This window comes from Chelonoidis abingdonii, chromosome 11, assembly GCF_003597395.2.
Source record: "Chelonoidis abingdonii isolate Lonesome George chromosome 11, CheloAbing_2.0, whole genome shotgun sequence".
Classification (NCBI taxonomy): Eukaryota; Metazoa; Chordata; order Testudines; family Testudinidae; genus Chelonoidis; species Chelonoidis abingdonii.
In genome coordinates, this window is record NC_133779.1 from 45,119,073 (window position 1) to 45,141,166 (window position 22,094).

The window sequence follows — 22,094 nt, forward strand, 5'->3', positions numbered from 1 at the left end:
TGTTTCAGCCTCTCAAATTTAAGGGAGACATCTACTGCCTGAGCAGCAGCACTGACTAAATTCATAGGGAGTAGCTTTCCTCTCTAGCCCTTAGCTCTGACTAAACGGTAGCTGCACTGTGCAGGAGTCTAATATATAAGGAGCAACTATTATGGCAGTTTTACAGCGGGCTTTAAATTCCAGCTGGGAACTAAAATGGCTGTGGAAAAGTAAGGACTAAATAGGACCATCTGTTCTCATAGAACAAGAAGGCAGAATCTCCCTGTGTGTAGAAATCCAGTTAAGGAAAGTAAATGAGAACAAGATTTTAATGCTGGCTTCTACCATAACTAAACACTTCCAGCTTGGGCTTGTCTGCCCTTATTGCAGGCATGTCAGGGGAATGGGGAGCAAATGGCACAGTCACTTGCATATAAAACTGAAGAGCTGATACTTATAGGGCACCAGGTTAGGAAGGGCCGCTGGGGAGATAATTGCACTAACTTGCCTACTGCAGAGCTCCACACCCTTTCGTTACAGCCCTGCCTGCAGTAAAAATAAAAGCCCCAAAGCCTTGTTTGATCAGCTGGAGAAGTTTTTTATAGAAGGGGGAAGGGGAGGAAAAAATCCCTTAGCCAAATGGGGGAGGTGTGGTTAGATCCTGCCCTGGTTGTGCTGCAAGGAATTTTGGTGGTGTAGCTACAGGGCCAAGCCTTGGGCTGCTGGGCCCTAGCTAAAGCTGCACTCTTCTCTTCCCCCACAGTCCCAGCTGAGAAGTCAGTAGGTGTCCCAAGCTAGTCTGGCTGGGGCGAGCACAGGCAGCAGATGATAATCCGGAACAGAGGGTTTTCTAGGCTGTGCTGGGTTTCTGCTTGCCTTCTGGCTCCAGCGCCTTGGTGTGACTGCTAGGCCTCTGCATAGACCTGCTCTTCAGCACTAGCCTTTGCCCTGCTGCTCCACCCATTTCATTTCTGCCACTGCCTCATCCCTGACCACCTGAGGACTCCTATCTTTGCTGCCACATTCCCTGTTGTCTGCTCCAGTGTGGCAAGCTCCACCTAGCCGCCTTTACTGCTGGGGGAAGTCTGCACCCCTGTGCATGCACAGAATGGGTGGAGGGGAGAAAGGAGAGACATTTTGTTTCCCTTTAGAAAAATGGCTTTGAGGGGGAAGCAAAGGGATGCTCTAAGGCAGTTATGGTTCCTCCCCAGCAGTATGTTTCGGGTGCCCAGGATACCCAGTTGAGAGAAATAACTGTGGGATGGTGGCAGGAGTAGGGAAGACATGGCTGGCAGCTCCTGTGTGGTGCTGGGCTCAGCTGTGTGTCCTGGCTGGGCTGGGGAGGACAGGAAGGGACTTCCTTTTCCCCTGCACAGCAGCTGGGGCCAACTCAGTCTGACTTCCCCCACCTGCAAGAAGCTCTGCAAACTACCCTGTGCTTCCTGCACCCACTGCTTCTCAGCTCAGGGGGGAGAGATCCCTGTACAGGGACCATCTGCCCAAGCCCTGTGCATCTGGTCCCTCCCACTGAGCTTACACCCCCCACTCCCCTTGCACCTGTTCCACCCCACCAGATTCCCCACCCTAAGCCCCAACTAGCTGCACCTGGATCCCAGCAACTGAGCCCCCCCCCCCCCAGATTCTCCTGCTGACCCCCAACCACCTTCACCTGGACCCCCCTTCAGCATCCTATTACTGTTGCATCGAGAACCAGGGCCGGGGGGGGGGGGAGAATGGGGCAATTTGCCCCAGGCCCTGCAGGGGTCCAGGATTTTGGCGGCAGGGGGCCTTCAGTGCTGCCACAAACATGGACGTGAGTACAAGTGCTGCAGCACCCCTGCTTTACCCCAGGCCCCCTGAATCATCTGGGTGACCCTGCCCAGAACCTCCCAACAAGCCCCTGTGCATCCAGATGTCCCCCGTATGGATCCACCCCACTAAGCTGCCCAAACCCAGATGGACCCACCCAGAAGGGCAGGGCTCTGGGGTGTTTCTGGGGCTGGCCCAGTCCTTGTTCTTTGCCAGGATTGGGTGCAGCCTCAACACTGAGTCTGTGTCCCAGGGAGTGGGGAGCTGCACAGTGATCTCCCACCCCGTGCAGCCAGGGACCTGTGCTCCCCAAGGCTATCCTGGAGCCTCCATGTTGATTGACAAAATTTGCAGAATTTTAAAATATTGTGTGCAGAACTTTTCTTTTTTTTGGCACTGAATTCCCTCCGGAGTACTCCTCCTATCAGGCACCTCTCCTGCATGCAGGGGTGCTGAGAGCCTTTGAACCAAACTAAACCCTGGATATCATGGAAGCCACTTCAAGCCAGCCAGTGCAGCAGCAGCACCCCCTGGTTCCAGCACTTTTGCCTGCATGCTAACAAACCATGCCAGAGGGCCCGATTCTGCCTCTCCCACACTCACAGGCTTCAGTGGCCTCCATTTCCTTGCACTAAATTTTTGCGAGAGACTGTGCCTTTGGATAGGGCTCCGGGTGCCATCATTGCTCATCAGCTAAAGCATCAGAGGGGTAGCTGTGTTAGTCTGGATCTGTAAAAGCGGCAGAGTCCTGTGGCACCTTATAGACTAACAGATGTATTGGAGCATGAGTATTCACCCACGGAAGCTCTTCACTGTACCTCGCCACTCAATGAACTAGGAAAGAGCCAAAACCCAGCTTATTTCTGCAAGCTTGTGCTTTCCTCCTGCTGTATGGGGACACCTAAAGGCTGCTCTGCAGCTCAAGACATTTGGGGTTGGCTTTTGCTGTGCTGGGTAAAATCATTGTTGCCAACTCTAAAGATTTTATCACACCTTCCAGGCTGTGGGGTCTCTCTCAACACCCCAGTGCCTGGAGGCACACCAGCGGGGGAGACTCAGCTGTCATTTAAAAAACACATTTCTAGGCCTCACCATTGTAGAGAAACTTTGAAACATGACCTGGATGTGCCCTTACAGCTGGAAAACAAACAAAAGATGATTTGGGGGGCAGGCTCATGGCTACTGAGGAGCGGCAATTAGTTATCTTATGTGTTTTGCTCTAGCTTCTGCCTCACTCTGTATCTTCCTTACCCCGTGTCCTCGCCTGGCTCGGGGTAAGACAGGCCCACGCCTCTCTGTCCCCAGTGCCGAGCTCAGCCTGAAACCTTCCCCTGCCATTCTCAGATGCAGCTGCCTCTGGTGTGGAACTGGCGCCTGCCAGGACCTGCCCCTACAGCCGGGGTAGGTTAATGCTGGGCTCAGGTGTAAGGTGCAGGCGGAGCTGCCAGCACCCCGGTTCCGAGTTCTTCCTGCACCAGACGCACCCGGGAACCTAGCTCTGCAGCCAGCCCGGCCCGGCCAACCTGCGCATGCGTGGTGGGTAGACTATGCACGCCCCGAGCTTAGCGGAGCATGCGCAGTTGTCGAGCTAAAGCGCTGCCGGGAAGCCGACGCACGCGCTGTGGGCAACGGAGAGGCGGGAGCAGCGCCGCACGCGCAAAGGCGCATGCGCAAAGTAGCGGCTGCGAGCGGGAGCTGAGCCCCACGGCAACCGCCATCTTGTCCCCGCTCCTTTCCTCGTCTTCAGCATGAGGCTGCCGGGGGGGGGCCGGCCCCCCCCGCTCCTCCTTCCCTTCCTGCTCCTCCTGGGCCCCGCCCGCCCCTTCAGGCTCAACGTGCCCAAGGTGCTGCTGCCCTTCAGCCGGGAGGTGCACGTCCCCTTCGTGCTGCAGGCCGAGGGCGGCTGCTACTCCTGGTGAGGGGGCGGCCTCCAGGGAGAGGTGGGCGGGGTCTATGCGGTTGGGGGCGGGGCTCCGGGGAGGGGTGGGGGTATAGGGGTGGGACTCAGGGGCAGGGGATAGGACGGGGTCATGCGGTGGAGGCGGGGCTCCAGGGAGGGATGGGGCGGGGTCAATGGGGGCTGGGGCGGGGCTCCGGGAGGGATTGAGGGCGGGGTTATTGTGGATGGAGGCAGGGGCTCCAGGGAGACGGATGGGGATGAGGTACTAGGGGGATGGGGCGGGGCTCCAGGGAGGGTATGGGCCGGGGTCAATGGGGCTGGGGAGCGGGGCATCCAGGGAAGGGATGAGGGCGGGTTCATGTGGAATGGAGCAGGGCGCTTGCCGAGGCGAGGGATGGGGAGAGGTCTAATGGGGATGGGGGCGGGGCTCCAGGGTAGGGAGGGGCGGAGGTCAATGGGGATGGGGCGGGGCTCCAGGGAGGGAGAGGGCGGGGTCTATGTGCGAGAGGGCAGGGGCTCCAGGAGGGATTGGGGATAGCGTCTATGGGGATGGAGGGGGGCGGGGCTCTCAGGGGATTGAGGGCGGGGTCATGTGGATGGAGGCGGGGCTCCAGGGAGGGATGAGGGCGGGGTCTATTGATGGAGGCAGGGGCTCCAGGGAGGGATGGGGATGAGGTCTATGGGGATGGGGGCGGGGTCCAGGGAGGGATGAGGGCGTGGTCCATGGTGTGATGGAGGCGGCTCCAGGGAGGATGAGGGCGGTCTATGTGATGGAGGCAGGGGCTCCAGGGAGGGATGGGGAGAGGTCTATGGGGATGGGGCGGGGCTCAGGGAGGGATGGGGGCGGGGTCCATGTGGATGGAGGCGGGGGCTCCGCAGGGTGGGATGAGGGCGGGGTCCTATTGGATGGAGGCAGGGGCTCCAGGGAGGGTGGGGAATGAGGTCTATGGGGATGGGGGCGGGGCTCCAGGGAGGCTGGGGGCGGGGTCAATGGGCTGGGGGCGGGGCTCCAGGGAGGATGAGGGCGGGTCTATGCAGATGGCGGCAGGGGCTCCAGGAGGGTGGGGATGAGGTCTATGGGGATGGGGATGGAGGCGGGGGCTCCAGGGGATGGGGAATGAGGTCTATGGGGCTGGGGATGGGGTGGGCGTCCAGGCAGGGATGAGGGAGGGGCTGCGGGCAGGGCTTCAGGAGGGATGTAGAGCAGGGTCTATGGGCTGTGGGGCGGGGGGGGGGGGGGACTTGGAGCCCTGTGGGTGAGGGCTGGTGGGTAGTCAGTGCAGAGATGAGAGGGAGGGACCAGGTTTTTGGCCTTTGGGTGTAGGGTTGAGGGGAGCCCGGCCTGGATAAGGGGGGTAGGAGACCTTACCTGGGAAAAGGGGAATATAGGGTTGTCCTAGGGGAGAGGCCTGGGCTGGTGGGAGCTTGGGTCTTGGGGGGTGGGCTCAATGAGTGCCAGCCCCAGAGATGTGGAGAAGCTAGCTCTATGGCAGTGGCAGGGAAAGTAGGAGAGAGGGCCCAGATCTCTCCTCAGGGGGAGTCTGTGGGGAGGGGAGTAGCTGAGCCTCTGTGGGGACAAGAAGGGCTTTTGGCCTGTTGGGGTAAGTTATGGGTAGTGGGGCTCCACTCTTTGGGAGAGCATATGAACCTTTGGAGGGTTAGAGGGGTCAAGCTGTGGGAAGGCAGGGACCATGGGGAAGGCAGTTTGTTTGTTTTGGTCAGAAGCTCTGCAACAGACCTGATGATCTGGTACAGGGTTGATTCAGTGGCCTCATTACCCTGCTGAGCCCTTATCATTCATGTAGGTCTTGTGAATTTAAAAACTAATCATTGGCACAGTGGATTTTAGCCCACAGAACTCATTGCCGTGATATATTGGTAAGACCAAACCTTTGGGAGATTTGAGAAAAGGTTAGATGTGTTTTTAGGGATAACAGTAATATCCAGAATGGCACAGTGAATACTAACTCTCCTCTCCTGACAAAATAAATAAACCTGCACAATTTTGGAAGTGATGTAACCCTTATTCTTGGGGCTTAAGCAACCTCAACTGTTGCGAGTTAGGAAGAAACATTTCCTGGGAGTGGGCATTCCATAACTGTCTGTTGCAAATCCTTGAACCAACTGGTACTGACTTTGTGGTGGACAGGGTACTTTTCTTAAATGAATCCCTAGTCTGATCCAATATGGCAGTTCCTATATATCCTCTCCGATAGCATGCAGCTCACTCATACCAGGGTAGCATTTCCCAAGACACTTCCTGATTCTAAGTTTCAGTTCCATCTGATGTTAATCCATCTGCAATATACTGAAAAAAATCTGCACCTCCCTTATTTTGCCAGATATAAAAATAAGAATAGAAAAATTCAGCTCTTCTGTTTTCCAGGTATTCCCCGCATGTACATCACCATTGAGCCCATTACGAGAATGGTACCATTGTTCGCAAAAAGCTTTGCTGTCTACTGCAGTCTACCACAGGCCACAAAGCTCAATGCGCGTTAGTTATACGCTGAGGAGCTTGTAGGTGTGTAAAGAGCAACGATGATAAGGGAAGAGGAGGGGTCACTAGTGCGAGCACAAGTCAAATATGAGTCAACGTGTGATATTGTTGCAAAAACAAGCAAACGTAATTCTGGGTGCATGAACAGGTGTGTTTGTAAACAAGACACGAGAATCATTCTTCCGCTCTACTCTGCGCTGGTTAGGCCTCAACTGGAAGTATTGTGTCAGTTCTGGGCACCGCATTTCAGGAAAGTGTGGAGAGATTGGAGGGGTCCAGAGAGAGCAATAAGATGAGTAAAGGTTTGAGAACATGACCTATGAAGGAGGCTGAAAGAATTGGGTTTATTAGTTTGAAAAAGAGAAGACTGGAGAGGGGACATGATATCAGTTTTCAGGTATCTACAAGGGTGTCAATCAGGAGGAGGGAGAACTTGTTCACACTTAGCATCTAATGACAGAACAAGAAGCCTTGGCTTAAACGCAGCAAGGAAGTTAGGTTGGACATTAGGAAAAAGTTCCTAAACTGTCAGGGTAGTTAAAACTGGAATAAATTGCTAGGGGAGGTTGTGGAATCTCCATCTCTGGAGATATTTAAGAGTAGGTCAGATAAATGTCTATCAGGGATGGTCTGGACAGTATTTGGTCCTGCCATGAGGGCAGGGGACTGGACTCGATGACCTCTCGAGGTCCCTTCCAGTCCTAGAGTCTAGGAATCTATGAATTGGGTGTCTAGTAGGGACTTCCAGGGCTGAGATAGAATAGGCTCATGAAATCATCCAGTCCTTCCCAAAGAGAGGCATAGGATTGGGCACTGCGGTACTAGTGCTTTGACCCATCTAATTTTAATAGTGCAGGATGTGGAACTGTGGTGTATTTCATTATTCGTTCCAAAACCACAGATTTGAGTGATGTACGTGCAAAATGACAGTGACATATAGTGGGCACACCACAGTCTGCATGTGGCTCAAGGAAGGATAAAAGCAAAAAGTATAACAGTGTAACATCCATGCCCATCATAGTCCCAGAATGGGCTTATCAGGGACTTTGTTGAGGAACTTGTGCTTTTCTACAAAGGTGCTTCCTCCTCCCCCCACTGATAAGAATTACCACTTGTTTTGTTTTGTTTTTGTTTGTTTTCAGTAGTACTGCCTTCTCAAGATTTGGGAAATCAACATAGACTTAGGGGATGTTGAATTAAGACACATTCATTTATTCTCACATTTTAGTGACAGGCCATTTACTGCGTTGTGACATCATTGTCGATATGATAAACAGTATCGAAATTATCTCCCGAACCCGAGAAATATATGTGGAAGATTCTCCACTTGAATTAACCGTGAGAGCTCTCGATGTTGAAGGTACTGTATACAGGACAAACTTCTGGGGCAACTCCAAGGAATAAACTCTCCCTCCTGAGAAACAAAGGCATCCCTTAATTTGAGCTTTTTAAAGAATATATTCTGATATGTAGCAGATTTTGTTCCCATCCCTAATGTAGAAACTTTTGGGCATATCACAAAATCCTATATTTCATGTGCTATGTAATTTTGAGATAGAGAAAATATGCCTGTTTCTAACTAGTTCCTAATATGTTTTAATTTGAGAATTTATTGTACTTCTGTTTATCTTTCATTTGGAGTGCATATAATGACTGCTGAGTAAAAGTAGTATCCCTCTTCGTGAGAGCGTAACAACTCTGTGACATTGCAAGGTTCTCAGATGCCACACTAATAAAACTGGTATAAAAACCTAGATAACAGTAGCCAGAATTCTTGTTTTCTTTGCTATTATCGCCAACCACAGCGCTGATTTACGAATAATTGTTTAAAACTGTTATATGCTCATTCCAGCATGCAAATAAAATAATGTTCTTTTCATCCTAGTTTGGTTTTTTGTCTACGTGTACATGGGTTTGTGTGTTTGTATTTAGGGAGAAGCTGGATATGGTCAGAAATATTTTGGAATATAATGGGCATGGGCAAGTATACAAGATTAAGAAGAGAGAGTTGTCATCAGAAATATTCCACACCTGGAACATGGGCCTGTGGCCTGTTTGTTCACAGTTCTGTAACTGGATGTGAGGAGTAAGGAAACCTAAGGACAGTTGGTGGTGGCATAGTAATAATGCAGGGTTTTCCCTGTTCTCACAGCAGTAGACAGTAGAAGATAGATTAACACATTTAGATGTGTAGGACTCCATACCTAAAAACATGTATTCACCAGCACATGTTTCTGAATCTGTCTGTTTGGTTTCTGTCTTCAGGAAACACATTCAGTAGTTTGTCAGGAATGACATTTGAGTGGAGCATTGCTAAGGATGATGACATGGAAGGCTTAGAACTGTCTAGCAAAATTAGGTAACTTATATTTAGAATAATTATTAAATACTATCTGTTGCATTTCTATAGCACCTTTCATCCCAGCATCTCACAGTGGGGTAGGAAGTACTATTATATCCTTTTTACTTGTGGGTAAATGGGAATGCAGAGAAGAGAATTTGTTTTCTCAAGGTAACAGTGAGTCAGTGATAGACCTGGATACAGATTTCTAAGTTTATGGACTGACTCTTCAGTCACACAGAAGTACTGCTGCTGGTAAAGTCAGATGCAGCAGAAGCTGGCTGAAAGAGTACTTGTGGTCTGCATATCTGTAATAAGTAGACACTGAGTGCAGGTGAAGGATTCTGTAGTGGATTAGCTTCAGCTATCTGTGTAGCTATTACCTTACTCTGTTCTATTGCCCTGTACACGGAGGGAGGTCTGTTGTCTCCCTGACTTGGTGATTAATAAATGTGCACATATTAATATAGAAGTTATAGGGTTTTGTCTCTTTATTCTGGCTAACATAGGTCCTCGTTCCACATAATCCTGTAAAGTTTGTCCCTCGATTACTAAAACATTTGTATACACCCATGCATACTGAAAATATAAACTGAAATGATCATGGAGATCCTTTTCTACCTATAAAAGCCTAGTTTGGTCTTTTTAGGATTTTAAAATACTGTGAAGCAGAGTATTCCCCACCAGACTACATTGTCGAGATGGAACAAGCAGGAAAACAAGGGGATAGGACTCTGGTATCAGGCATCAAAACTGGTGCAGCTATCATAAAGGTCCGAATTCAGGAACCAACTTATAAGGTGAATTCTTATTATAGATTTCCCACCTTTAAAACAAAACTTGTGCCTTAGGTAGATTGCAGTTCCAGGCATACGCTTGTTAAAATTGTATTTTCTTTACCATCAGTACCGTTACTTGTCTTTCAGAAGTTATAGGCAATGACACCATTCAAACCATTTTCCATGTAAAATGTATACATTTGGAGAGTTTTGATAGTACGGTATTGAGAAATAAATTGATCTATAAATCCCTAAAATATAATATACCATGTATAGTGGGTTAAGAGGACACTCGATTAAAAAATAACATTTCTGTCTGAACTTGTCTGTAACAATAGCGATAAAAAAAACAACAAGACTATTGTAACTAAGAGGTTGGTGGAAAGTACTTTTTTTTCCCCCCCCCCCCCCCCCCCCCCAAAAAAAAATTTGGTTACTGCATTTGTCAGCATTTGGTGGATAGTCAGTTTCACTGTTATGGTCCCAAAATGATTAATTCAATATTTTTTGTTGGTTGTGGGAGTCTTTCACATAGCAACAGAAGAAAGAAAACATTAAAAAAAAAAAAGAATGTGATTGTAAAACCACAAAAATGAGCAAGAGAACTTGGGCAGATGTAGTATCTGAAACTACTTTTAACCTTTGTTTTAATTAACTAGAGTTCACGCTGACTATCCTTTAAAAGAAAATTGCCACATTTTACTGTATCTAGCAGGCAGAAGGTTCAAATGGTGAGACACTTTTTCCCATGAGTAACTGAAATTTATTTTAAAATAATATTTTTAATAATAGAATTTTAATTTTGAAATCTCCTGCTGCTGGTGGCCCTCTTGCTGAAAAATTACAGAGTGATATTGACAGGGTGGGATGTCTGGCCAATGTCAAACTAGTTTCCCTCTTGCTTTTGACACTGCTTTCACAACCATGGCAAATCTTTTGCCCATTAAAACCAAGTGTTATTTTTACTTTTGATTGTTTAAACTTGTATTGAAGCCTTGTGGGAGCTGTGGTCTCTCACACATTTCTATCCAGTTTTTGCAGAGTGGTAGTAAGCTTCTGGTTTCTATCTGTCTCCCATTAGAAAGTAGCTGCTGCACTGGTGCGTCTGTTGGTTCTGGAGAATATATTCCTAATACCATCCTATGATATTTACCTTCTGGTTGGAGCCTACATTCAGTACCAAGTTGCTAAAATTGTACAGGGAAAGATCACAGGTAAATTCTTTTTTTAATACCTTCAAGTTTCCCAAAATCTTCAGAAATTTTTTCTAAGTGAAATTACAAAAGTTAAAGTTTCATGCACAGATGGTATTTCACTTTCGTGCAGTTGCTGTTCCTGACTCCTGGGGAAGCCAGGGTTAAACTTAACCCTGAAACCCCATGAAACAGATGTTTTCCATGCATGTCTAATGTCCCTTGTGATGGGTCTGTGTCCTACAGAAGAACTCAAATCATAATAGCAATGGATGCCGCTGTATAGAGGCCAATGACTATTGGGTGGAACAGTGCTTCAGTTTGTGGCAGTAGAACATTTGAACTCCAGATACTTGATGCACGCAGTGTTCACGAAGCAAGGCTGTTAAAGCTTCCACACAGCTATTTGGTGATATTCAGGGCTAACATATTTCTGCCCTTGTGTGTTGGGGGGTTACTTCTTTGGTGTCAGGAACCCCCATTTGTGCCTTTCTAAAGAGAGAATCTTGTGTAAGACAGTAGACGAGTGTGAAATAACCGGTTTAAAAAGTAACTTATTTCTTCCAGAAGTAGAGCTGCCTCTTGAACATTATGAGCTTGAACTCCGTGACCCTATTGTTGCACCTGGTGGGTCTGATCTTATTCCGGTGGCCAGACTGGATGTGGGCACAGCCACAGTGACAGCAGTGCAGTTGGGACAGATTAGTCTGGTCTTTGTTCATAAAAGTATCCTTGAAATAAAGTTGTAACCATGTCAGCCTTCTTTATTACTGTGGCCGTTCTCTTTCCTAAGCATGTCAGACCTCAATTAAGTAAAGCCATGCTTCAGAAAGCAGATCTGGTGACGCCCCACCCTGCAACACCTCGGAGAATTCTAGAACTTCTTGGGGTAACTCCCTTCCTCCCTTCAGCCCCATCCGTTCTTCAGGCTAGCCATGATGACATATTCCTTCATCCACTTCAAGGTCAATATCATTGGTTCTTTTTGGCCAGTACCCATCACTCACCTCCTCGCTCAACTCCATCACCTGTGATGCTTCTGGAATGAGAATGAGCCTCTTTGCCAGGTTCACAGTCCAGTTCTCATTGAAGTCAATAGAAAGACACCCACTGACTTCAGTTCCCACACAGTTCCCAGGTTCCCACATTTATGGGCTTACGGAGTCCAAGGATATATGGGTTATTTAAAGGCTTCTGTTGCTCCCATACGTCCCTCCTACTCTTTTTTTTACAATAAGACTGAATTTCTTCTTTATACGCAAACTAAGATATTCACATGCGAGCTGCATCTGGACTTCCAAACTGCACTGTCTATGTCGTAGAAGCTGGATTTCTAGGTAATTAATCAGAAGATAAAAGCTTGATTTTTAAACTCTTACTGCTTCATGTTATTGACCAATAAAATGTTTGACTTTTAAAAAAGTGACTTAATTACATGATCGCGTTGCTCATGTTAGAATCTGTTTTACGTCTATCACACAGAAACCTGCTGTCCTTGTTTGTAAAGTGTTGTGTAAGTTTACAGCTCTATATATGTGTTCTGTTTTAATAAGAAATGTAAAAATAAATTGTTCATATAGTTTACAGAAAACTTATATATCTGTTAAAGAAAATAACCCCATGCTATTTCAAGCTTCCTCTTATTAATTTTTGCATATTTTGTTTATTGTATACTTCATTTAGGGCTATTTTCAAATAATTAGGTGTTAGAGGGTTAAAAGCTTGTGTTACGGTAAAATTCCAACACTTGCCATGTTTTGCACCTGACTGCATTAATTAACAGGCAGAGTGATATAATGCACACACAATTTGTATGATTGCTTTGTATAAAGCACTTTGAACCGTACGAGTGAAATGCCTTCTGTAAATGAAAAGATCATTCTTATTATCAGTTAGCCTCACTTCGTGAAAGAAATAGGTCATGATAGTAGGATAAGACTATGTCTTATTGAAAAAGGAGACTTTGCTTGTCTCCTTCCAGGTACGTGGGCTTGAAAATTCAATCTTTCATATTCACATCGCAGAAATCTAGCTAGTTGCCTGCTATGTAATTTAGAGGAGTTAGTTAAACTTAAAGATTAACGGCACAGAATGGGCACCGGAGTTGGAAATAACTCGTCTCAGTTGCTGTATGAACCTATGCAGTCGTGCTACATTATTAAAAGTAACTATGCTGTTTACAGAGCTGTTTTCCATAGGAGAGTTGTCTGGAGCTCAAGAAATATTGAGAAGAGGGACTGGATTGTTTAAGGGATGGGTAATGATGGACCCTTTTGGGTCACAAGTTCTCATCCAGAGTAAATGCATAGTGACCATGAAATTACCACCACCTGATTGGCTGTTGAGTCTCTGTTCATTTTGCAGCAACAGATGCCTGCATCACAAAACTCACCACTTCTGTTGGCACTGGTGTGCCCCTTTACTGGCCCAGGAAAGAATTTACTGCACGCTTCCTTTTTGCTTCTGTGTGTGGTCCAGAGTAGGAGTAAGAAGCATTGCAGAGAAATTTGCATTTACTGTTACCTGTGTTCTACCATTTAGGGGATAAAAAGAGGGCTGCAGTCTTCAAAGCTATTAGTGCAGCACCTTTCACCAACATTAAATTAATTAAACTGAAACCTAGCTGGGTTTTTATTAAATGATTTTCTTTCTTTTAACAGGCCACCTTTCTTCTACATTTTATTTCAGGTTTCAGTGTTCACCCAGGAGACAGGTGGGTTCTAGAAGTGAAGCGAGCATATACAATCACTGTTGAGGTGTATGATAAATCCAGCACTAAAGTCTATTTATCTGATGTGAGTATGTGGGGGAAGGGTCTGTTGTGCTTATTCCTTACAGACCCACAGCTGCAACAATTGAGGGATTCAGATCCTTTCAAAGTCTTGGAAATAGCTTATTCTTCAGATGTTTAGAATTGAGAAGTATTCACGTCTCTGGAACTCAGCTTAATGTGATGTTACTAAAGAGAGGATAACTTGTTTTCAAATTTAAACTACCATCTTCATTTAGAAGCTGTAGTCTTCTAATAAATGTAATTTTTCTTATGCCTTTGCATTTAGGGGAGCTTCAGCACGCAGGGAGAGTCTGCTAGGAGAAAGGCAGCCTGGTTTATTGAAAAGAAGGAAGCTTCAGTGGTTGGGCACTAGCCTAGGAGTCGGGACAACTGGGTTCAGTGCCCTGCTGTGCCACAGACTTCCTGTCTGACCTCAAACAAGTCACTTAGCTTCTCTGTGCCACACTTCCCCATCTGTCAGAAACGGGGTGATAACACTGCCTGACCTCACAGAGGTGTTGTAAGGCTAAATACGTTAAAGATTGTCAAGTGCTTTGAGATCTACTGTGAAAAGTGCTATATAAGAGCTAGATCTTATTGGTGATAGTCTGAGCTGTCTGCCAGTGGCTTATAGTGACCTTATGCAAGTCACTTAAACCACCTTGAGACTTCTGTTTCAATGTAATTAAAATAGCAATGACGATGTTTCCTTAACTCCTGGGGATTTGTAGAAGTTGTTCTCCTAACAGGTCATTTCCTTAAGAAAAAATGTTCTTCAGTCCAATACAGAAACCAAAGTAAGATGACTGGGCCCTTCATTTACCCAGCTGTATCCAGAAGGCACTCCTGGCTTATAGTTGTTTCATAACCATGTTGGTTTCCGAACTCTGGGAACACCCAGCATGTGTGTGTGTGCACTTGTGGCTTTGCAGATTTCTCTATCTCTATGTCTTGCGATTCTTCTGATAGAACATGGATCCAATTTCTCTGGGAAGTGGGTTCTTCACTGGTTTCTGGTTTTTGTTGTTTTGCAGAACCTCAGAATAACTCACCAGTTTCCCAAGTTGTATTTTGAAGAGTTCTTGTCTTCTGTTAATGGTTCTTACCATATAGTTCAAGTCCAGAAGGAGGGTATCACAGTAATAAAAGCTGCCCTGCTATCTGTTCTTCTACAGGTAAGAAGTGAAGGTTGTACCCTTCCCTTTCCAGAATTTGCTGTTGCCTAAAGAGTTGATCCAGTGCCCATTAAAGTGAGTGGAAAGACTCCCATTGATTTTAATGGGTGTTGACTCAGACCCTATGATATTACTGTTCACAAACGTATAAGCCGAACTCCTGTATGTTTCAAGTTATGGGTATATTGCTAATGCCTTATTTACTTTGAATCGTAGCAGATCGTCCTATTAAAACCTGTGTGGATAAGCATCTCCTCCTGGGATAGCGAGCTCTCTCTGAAGGACAGTGTGATTTCCTCAAAGACATGAAATCTAAGGACTAGAGAGAAATGCCATGGCTAATTGAACTAGGTAGTCCTGAAGATCAATAGGTTTCACTTAGCTGCTTTAATGCTGCACTTTTTCCTACACTAGGGGTGACAAACAGGAGTAAGGGGGTAAAATGAAGAAAAGGAAAATGTACGTTGATTATCAGGAAAAGCTGTAAATTGTCTGCCAACGGAAATGATGGAAGATGCATTGCTCAGGATATTTCAAAACTGAACTGGACACAGCCCTTGAGAACATAGTGTAGGGAACTATCTTGCGCTGTTCATAGGATGGACAAGATGCGGACCCTGTTAGACCTTTTTCATTTGTAACTCCCAGGATACTGTTCAAACTGACTAAAGAAGCGAGTTATACTTCCCCTTTAAAGAACCTTACTTAAAATCAGCAGATAGACAATAAGTAAAAGAAAATGACCTATTAAGCATTAGTTAGGGATCATGTATTTTTAATGTATCAAACATGTTCAAGCCTGTTCAATTCCAGGCTTTAGTAAATATGTCATATAGGGAAGATTTTGCAGAAGTCTGCTTAATATGCACAGATTAAGGCCACATGCGGCCCTTGATCTGGGGAACATCTCTAATGGAACTGAATGGGCACTGAGGACAATATACGTCTCTTGGATTGATAGGCTTGAGTAAATGAATTCTTGGTTTAGCCCATTAAGCTGGCTGGTGGTTTCTGTCCAGTTGTAATGTTCTCTTCCAAATGCCTTTGAACAAATGAGAGGTCTTGGTGTAATTAAGTGGCTGGGATTTCTCTGTGCTTGCTCTAAATTTGAAGTAAAGTGCAGTTTTGTGTTATTTCTTCTCTTTTAATTCTCTGCTAGCAGCAAGTGTGCTTACTTGTCCTATAGACCATACAAACAGGAGCATTAAGGACTGCTTTTCTATAGTATTCTATTTTTGTTTTTATAACAGTCGCGGCAGTCTTCCTTTTATGAAATCTAGATTTTGCCTCCTCTCCCTCTGTTTGGTGACGTACTGTAAATTTATCAGTCGTGTAGTGTTTGATTATCTCCTATAGTTTTACACATGAGGCAACAGCTGTTGGGAACAGCTGGAGGTATTACTGCTGTTTGGGGGGAATTTTGATTAAGCTTATACAAAAAAGAAAAAAACAAGTGTCTTAAAGCAGAAACACAGTGTTCCTTATTCCACCTTGTTTTCCAGATAATCAATATAAATAGGAACCATTGTTGCTTCACAAAGTGTCAAATTTGTCTGCAGCTTGAAGGGAGGAGCGTGGTATGCATTGTCTGCACTGCTGCCCCATGCTGTTACCTCAGTGGTTCTCAAACTTTTGTACTGGTGACCTCTTTCATATAGCAAGCTTCTGAGTGCGACCCCTCCCCCACAATAAATTAAAAACACTTTTTTATATACTTAACACCATTATAAATGCTGGAGGCAAAGTGCGGTTTGGGGTGGAGGCTGACAGCTCGTGACTCCCTATGTAATAACCTCGCAACCCCCTGAGGGGTCCTGACCTCCAGTTTGAGAACCCCTGTGTTACCTCCTTGTACAGGCAGTTAAGCACTAGTTTACCACTTTTGTGAGTGGGGTGGCATCTTTGCTTGAAAGATTATTGTTCCTTGTTTTGTGCCTGTAGGCTGGCTCTGAGGATTACTTACTTGTCCCAATCAGCCATGAACAGGAGGTGAAGATTTACTTTCCAATCAAGCTGACACCCTCCTTCCTTGCATTTCCACACCATCCCATGGAAATCTTGTATCGGTACAAAGTTCAGGTGAAGTATATATGATGTGGAACATCGGGAAGAAGACCTCTTTGACATGAGAGCCCCTTCCAGAAAAAAAGCTTATTTATTTCTAGCCAAATAGAGACCCTGTGAGTATCCTCAGTGGCAAGTGAGAGGGCTGTGACAGCCTTTGCTTCTTTGCTAGCCTGATCTTGCACCCATTAAAATAAAGGGCAAAATGCTCATTGTATTTACTGGGGACAGGAGCAGGCCCCCATGCTAGCAACATCACAGGCAGATGACTAGTGCTTTCCTTTAACCCCTCTGCAAGCCCCACCCTTCCTCACCAGGCTTGTTTGCTTTCCCTCCCTCACAGGTGGTCACATTTTACCTTTGTCCTAAACTGCTCCTTCTGATTCTGTTTCTCCAAGGCTTTTTTCCTCCTGTCATCTCTTCTTGTTCCCTTTACTGATCATGCACCCATGTTTCTAGCACCACTTATCTTTAGTCTGGCTACACAGTCTTCAAGCCCACTGGATTCCTGTATCATTCTAAGCTGTATTGCATAAGCTGCTAGAAAAGGGGGCCGTGAACAACCTTCTTTCACTGTTCTGTTCCCGACTGTGCCACTGACTTGCCTTAGGTAAAAAACTTTCCTGTGTCTCATTTGTGCCTGTATGGTTTCTACTTTCCTACCCCCCCTTATAGGGAGATTGTGAGACTTAATGAATGCAGGTGAAGTGCTTTGAGATCCTCAGATGAAAGGAACTGAAGAAATGCTGTTATTACTTTATTTTTACCCTATTAGCGTGTTGTTCCACAGCCAAATCAGCTCAGGCACACAGTTTGCCAAAGAATTAACACTAATCTTGATCCCTGCACACAATCCTTCTGCTCTAGTACTTTGGTAATCCGAACTGTTTACCTTTTCTATCCTCTGCTGTTTCATAGATAGAAGGAGGCAGTGGCAATTTCACGTGGACCTCTTCCAATCAGACTATAGTCACAGTCACCATAAAAGGAGTAGTGACTGCCGGGGTGGTCAGAGGGCAGAGCACAATACAGGCCAGAGACGTGCAGAACCCCTTCCATTATGGAGAAATAAAGGCAAGTCTTTCCCTCACAAATCTTGCTTCAGTGACAGAGGGGGTTAGGGTGACCAGATGTCCTGATTTTATAGGGACAGTCCCGATTTTTGGGTCTTTTTCTTTTATAGGCTCCTATTACCCCCACCCCATCCCGATTTTTCACATTTGCTGTCTGGTCACCCTAGAGGGGGTTGCTTATCCAGGTTTAGAAATCTAAAACTTGTATCTGAAGAGCAAAGTTGATGATGGGCACCTGTTTAGTAATGTTGGATTTGATTCTTCTCTGACTTACACTGCAGTTCAGCACTTCAGATGAGTTACTCCTGATACTCACTGGAGGGAGGGAGTGGAATCACCCCCCAGTGTTATTGCTGTTTGTTTGTTAAGCACAGACTTCTTACCAGCATATTAACAATTGTCTGCTGAGCACAACAATATTAAGATTTATTTGAGTGCCTGGTGTGGTACAGTAACAATAAAATCAGCTGTAACTGAATCTCTTAAACCTGTACAGTGGAATTCTGCCTATACGATTAAGGCTGCAAGTGGAATTCAGCTGCTAAGCCAGAGGTGGCCTCCACTTTTGTGTACTCTGTCTGCCTCTCATGAGCGATTCTCGGTTTCCTTCTTGAACCCGCGGCACTTTGCAGTGTGACTTGATTCTAACCCTGGAGGATCTAACCCTTCCTACTTTGCTGACTGAGACTCTTGGTCAGTGCAGGTGTATGTCTTGAAATTGACGAAGATGGAGATTTTGCCATTTCATGCAGACATTGAGATTGGCCAAGTTTTGGAAGTTCCGCTCATGATGTACCACACCGATAGGGAGACAAGGGAGACCATTGCTTTTACGGACTGCTCTCTCTTAGCCCTGGACATAAGCATGGATAAGCAAGGAGTCTTCATCCTTGCTGAAGAGGGTAAGATAGATGAGCTCCAAATTTGATCACTTTTTAAAATACCTGTTTGCAAAGTCCATTTATAATTTATTTCCCAAAGTGTCATTCCTTGTTTTCCAGTTTGAGTATTGTGTCAACCAGTCACAAGGTCTAGACAGAGGGATAGCCATCCTGTCATAATATCTGGAACTGTATAATTTGACTCTTCCAACAGTTAACGGGGACAGGATGAGTGGAGAGAGGGGGACAGTCTGGGAACATTTAGGAAAAAATTGGGAAGTCATGGATTCCATTACAGCCGTAACCCTGTGTCTAGACATCAGCCCTGCTCATCGGAGATGTAGAAAGTACTGAAAAAATGGTCTCAAATTTACAGGTAATCAGAAACCTGGCCTGACATTCTGCTCCAGTATCCAGTTAGCAGCAAAGTCCTTGGGACACACTTTAGTAATGGTGAGCGTGACAGTGTTCCAGGAGTATTTTGAAACCAGTGCCACATTTGCTGCTTATGAGCCTCTCAAGGTGAGGAGGTGCTCCCCTCTCTCTACTTCCTTCCCTACTATTTGAGTCATTCTTCTGTCTTTGCTGTCTTCACATATTTCCTTCTGGAGTGAACCCACTGATGGTAGTGAGGCAGATGCTAGTGCACACTTCCCTCCTGTTGTGGGCTACGTGCCACATTCATGTTGTCATGGAATTGTGGTCAGAAGGAGAGGGTACTTTACCCCTTCCCCATTGAGGGATTTGTGAGGCTTTACTAATTAACATTTGGCAAGTCCCTTGGAGCAGGGAGTTTAAAGTATATCACCCTGAAATGTTGCTATATTTTCTCTGGGAGGAGGAAGTTCCTCCCATATCTCTTTTTCCTTAACATTACACCTGCCCACAGTTGAAACCATACTTTGCAACTACCATGCACCAGACTCAGAGGATTGAATAAATTCCTTTTGTGAAAAAACCATCAAATATGTCTGACAGGTCCTCTATTTCAGTAGGGAGTCTTTTTTTTATTTTTGGTGCAGATTATTATATATAGTATTAGTTTTCTTACAGCTAGCTCAGTATAGTCCAACCCAGATCCAATAGCAAATGGCCTCTTCCTATAATAATGTGTAGTTTCTCAACCTTTTGGGCCTCCATAAGAACATAAGAATGGCCATACTGGGTCAGACCAAAGGTCCATCTAGCTCAGTATCCTGTCTTCCGACAGTGGCCAATGCCAGGTACCCCAGAGGGAGTGAACAGAACAGGGAATCAAGTGATCCATCCCCTGGGGCCCATTCCCAGCTTCTGGCAGACAGAGGTTAGCTGGCTCCACATAAAAGCCCCTTCCATTGCCAAGTGGTTTAAAGGAGCCCGAATGTAAATGAGAATCAGGCCCATTGGTTGTATTATAGACATTACCTTTTGTATGGCCTTGCTGAGCCTGTATATTAAAATAGCAGTGTCTGCTAATTTCTCTTTGTGTGATCAGGCTCTAAACCCAGTGGAGGTTGCGTTGGTGACTTGGCAGTCAGTGAAGCAGATGGTATTTGATGGAGGGCCGGGGCCTTGGGTTTTGGAACCATCTCGTTTCTTCTTGGAATTGACTGTGGAGCATGAGGAAAAAATTGAAGTTACACAGGTCCGACTGCCAACTAAAAGGAAACAGAACCAGTACATTTACCGGATTTTGTGCCTGGAGTTGGGGGAGCAGGTAGGAAAAACACCTAAGTTTTCTGCAATGTAATAACCAGCTGGCAACAGATTGGCCAATATCTCACATGTAAAGCAATGCAGTGTGAAAAAACATGTTCCATTGCTCCTAACAGGAAAGGTCATGGCTTGCACTAGCACAGTCTAACTAAGGGACAGTTTGACTCTTGTGTACCGAAAAGTCATTTTAGAAACTCCTACTGTCCACTTCGCTGTGGAAATACAAAAAGGGATAGTGTATTGCTGCATCTGATACTTAAAAGTATTCGGAGCAGAGATGCTTCATTAGTGATGGTGCCTCCCCGGACACTCTGGGCCTCTAGAGATTCTCCCATAGAATGTTTGTTTTTGAGTCCCGGTATTTCTGTTTTTTTTATTAACTAGACCTTTATCACAACCCCTGACCCCCAGTATGGTCTTGCTTTTGTTTTCTTTAAATAAACCCATTTTGGGATGCTGTTCAACAGGAAATCATGGGTATAGCTGAAATTGAAAAGCCTGCTGGTTAACCATCTCCCTCGCATGTCCTTGAAGGTATTTACACTCCGAGTAGGTAATCAGCCAGGAGTCCTGAACCCTAGTCCTGCCGTGGAAACTGTGCAGGTGACTTTCATTTGTGCTCATCCAGCCAGTATGTCTGTGACTCCAGTGTACAAGACAGCTGCAGGTGCACAGCCTTGCCCATTGCCTCAGCACAACAAACAGCTGGTAAGACTTTATATGTTTTAAAAAGAGTGAATAACACTGCTTTCCTATAATCATTTGTAGGGTGATCAGAAACCCATGATGCGTGTGATATGTTTGATGTCCAGATGAAGCTTGTGTAGCACATTAACTTATAATTTAATAGCTTTTATCAGGAAATCTATTATCTGAAGATGGAATCACCTCTGTCAAATGAAACTACTTTGATGGTCCCTGCTCAGTTCCTCTGCCCATCAAACTGGCTGAGTAATTATGTCAAATTACTGTGTAATTTGGCAATAACTCATTCTCTGCATAAGAAAACTCCAAAGAGGAATCACAGCATCCTGGGCCCTGTAGTCTCCTTAGGCTGCACCTCTCTTGTTCAGATGAAGGTGGCAATGGGCTGCATTGTACAAGGTGGTTTTCCTCTAGAATCAGGCTCTGAGTTACTAATGAGATTGAGTTCTATTATTTTGGGTGTAGATCCCCGTGTCCAGTTTGAGGAATACAGTTTTGGAGTTGGCCGTGTTTGATCAGCACCGGCGGAAGTTTGACAACTTTAGCTCCCTGGTGCTGGAGTGGAAATCAGCCAATGAAAGTCTCGCACACTTTACTGACTCAAAGTCCATGCAGATGGTAGCAAAGGATGATGGGAGTGGACAGACCAGATTACATGGTACCTATTCAGTTTTATACACTGAACTCCAATGAAGCTCCACCTGCTTACCCCAGCACTGAATTTAGCTCAAACTCTCTCTCTCTCTTTCCTCCTAATATCATCTCTATATCTATGCATCACCATGATATCTGGGCTTCACTTTCTTTAATGATTTTGGGTTTATTAATAAAGAATTTAACATAATTAAGCTCAAACCTCAAGTTTCCTCCCTAGGCTGGGCTCCTCCTAGGTTCTTCCCTAAGGACTTTTCAGCCTACTCGCTAGATCAGAGGTGGGCAAACTATGGCCCAGGGGCTGCATCCGGCCCTCAAACTCCTGCTGGGGAGCAGGGTCCGGCGCTCCAGCCGGGGAGTGGGGTCAGGGCCTTAGCCCACTCCACGTGGCTCCCAGAAGCAGCAGCATGCCCCTCTCCAGCTCCTATGCATAGGGTCAGCCAGGGGGCTCTGCACACTGCTCCCATTGGCCAGGAACCATGGCCAGTGGGAGCTGTGAGGCAGTGCCTGCGGACAGGGTGGCACCTGGGGACAGGGCAGCGCACAGAGCTGCCTGACTGCGCCTCCACATAG

At 45.9% G+C, this 22,094-nt stretch overlaps 1 protein-coding gene across 4 annotated transcripts in view; it reads left to right on the forward strand.

Annotated features, from left to right (window-relative positions):
- The window catches only part of NUP210L (nucleoporin 210 like), a 121,741-nt gene that overhangs the window by 71,873 nt on the left and 27,774 nt on the right, over positions 1–22,094 (forward strand). For 2 of the 4 annotated variants that reach the window (XM_032793656.2, XM_032793659.2), the window contains exons 1-15: positions 6,780–7,548; positions 8,454–8,547; positions 9,179–9,329; positions 10,390–10,522; positions 11,069–11,227; positions 11,770–11,838; positions 13,190–13,296; positions 14,309–14,449; positions 16,391–16,528; positions 17,432–17,587; positions 18,290–18,488; positions 18,844–18,989; positions 19,942–20,163; positions 20,697–20,870; positions 21,333–21,525. In XM_032793656.2, the coding sequence (XP_032649547.1) occupies positions 7,455–7,548; positions 8,454–8,547; positions 9,179–9,329; positions 10,390–10,522; positions 11,069–11,227; positions 11,770–11,838; positions 13,190–13,296; positions 14,309–14,449; positions 16,391–16,528; positions 17,432–17,587; positions 18,290–18,488; positions 18,844–18,989; positions 19,942–20,163; positions 20,697–20,870; positions 21,333–21,525 (2,176 nt within the window). In that variant the 5' untranslated portion in view covers positions 6,780–7,454. Of the gene's footprint in view, positions 1–6,778; positions 7,549–8,453; positions 8,548–9,178; positions 9,330–10,389; positions 10,523–11,068; positions 11,228–11,769; positions 11,839–13,189; positions 13,297–14,308; positions 14,450–16,390; positions 16,529–17,431; positions 17,588–18,289; positions 18,489–18,843; positions 18,990–19,941; positions 20,164–20,696; positions 20,871–21,332; positions 21,526–22,094 lie in introns of those variants that run through there. The other 2 variants (XM_075071017.1, XM_032793662.2) reach the window with 2 other exon arrangements.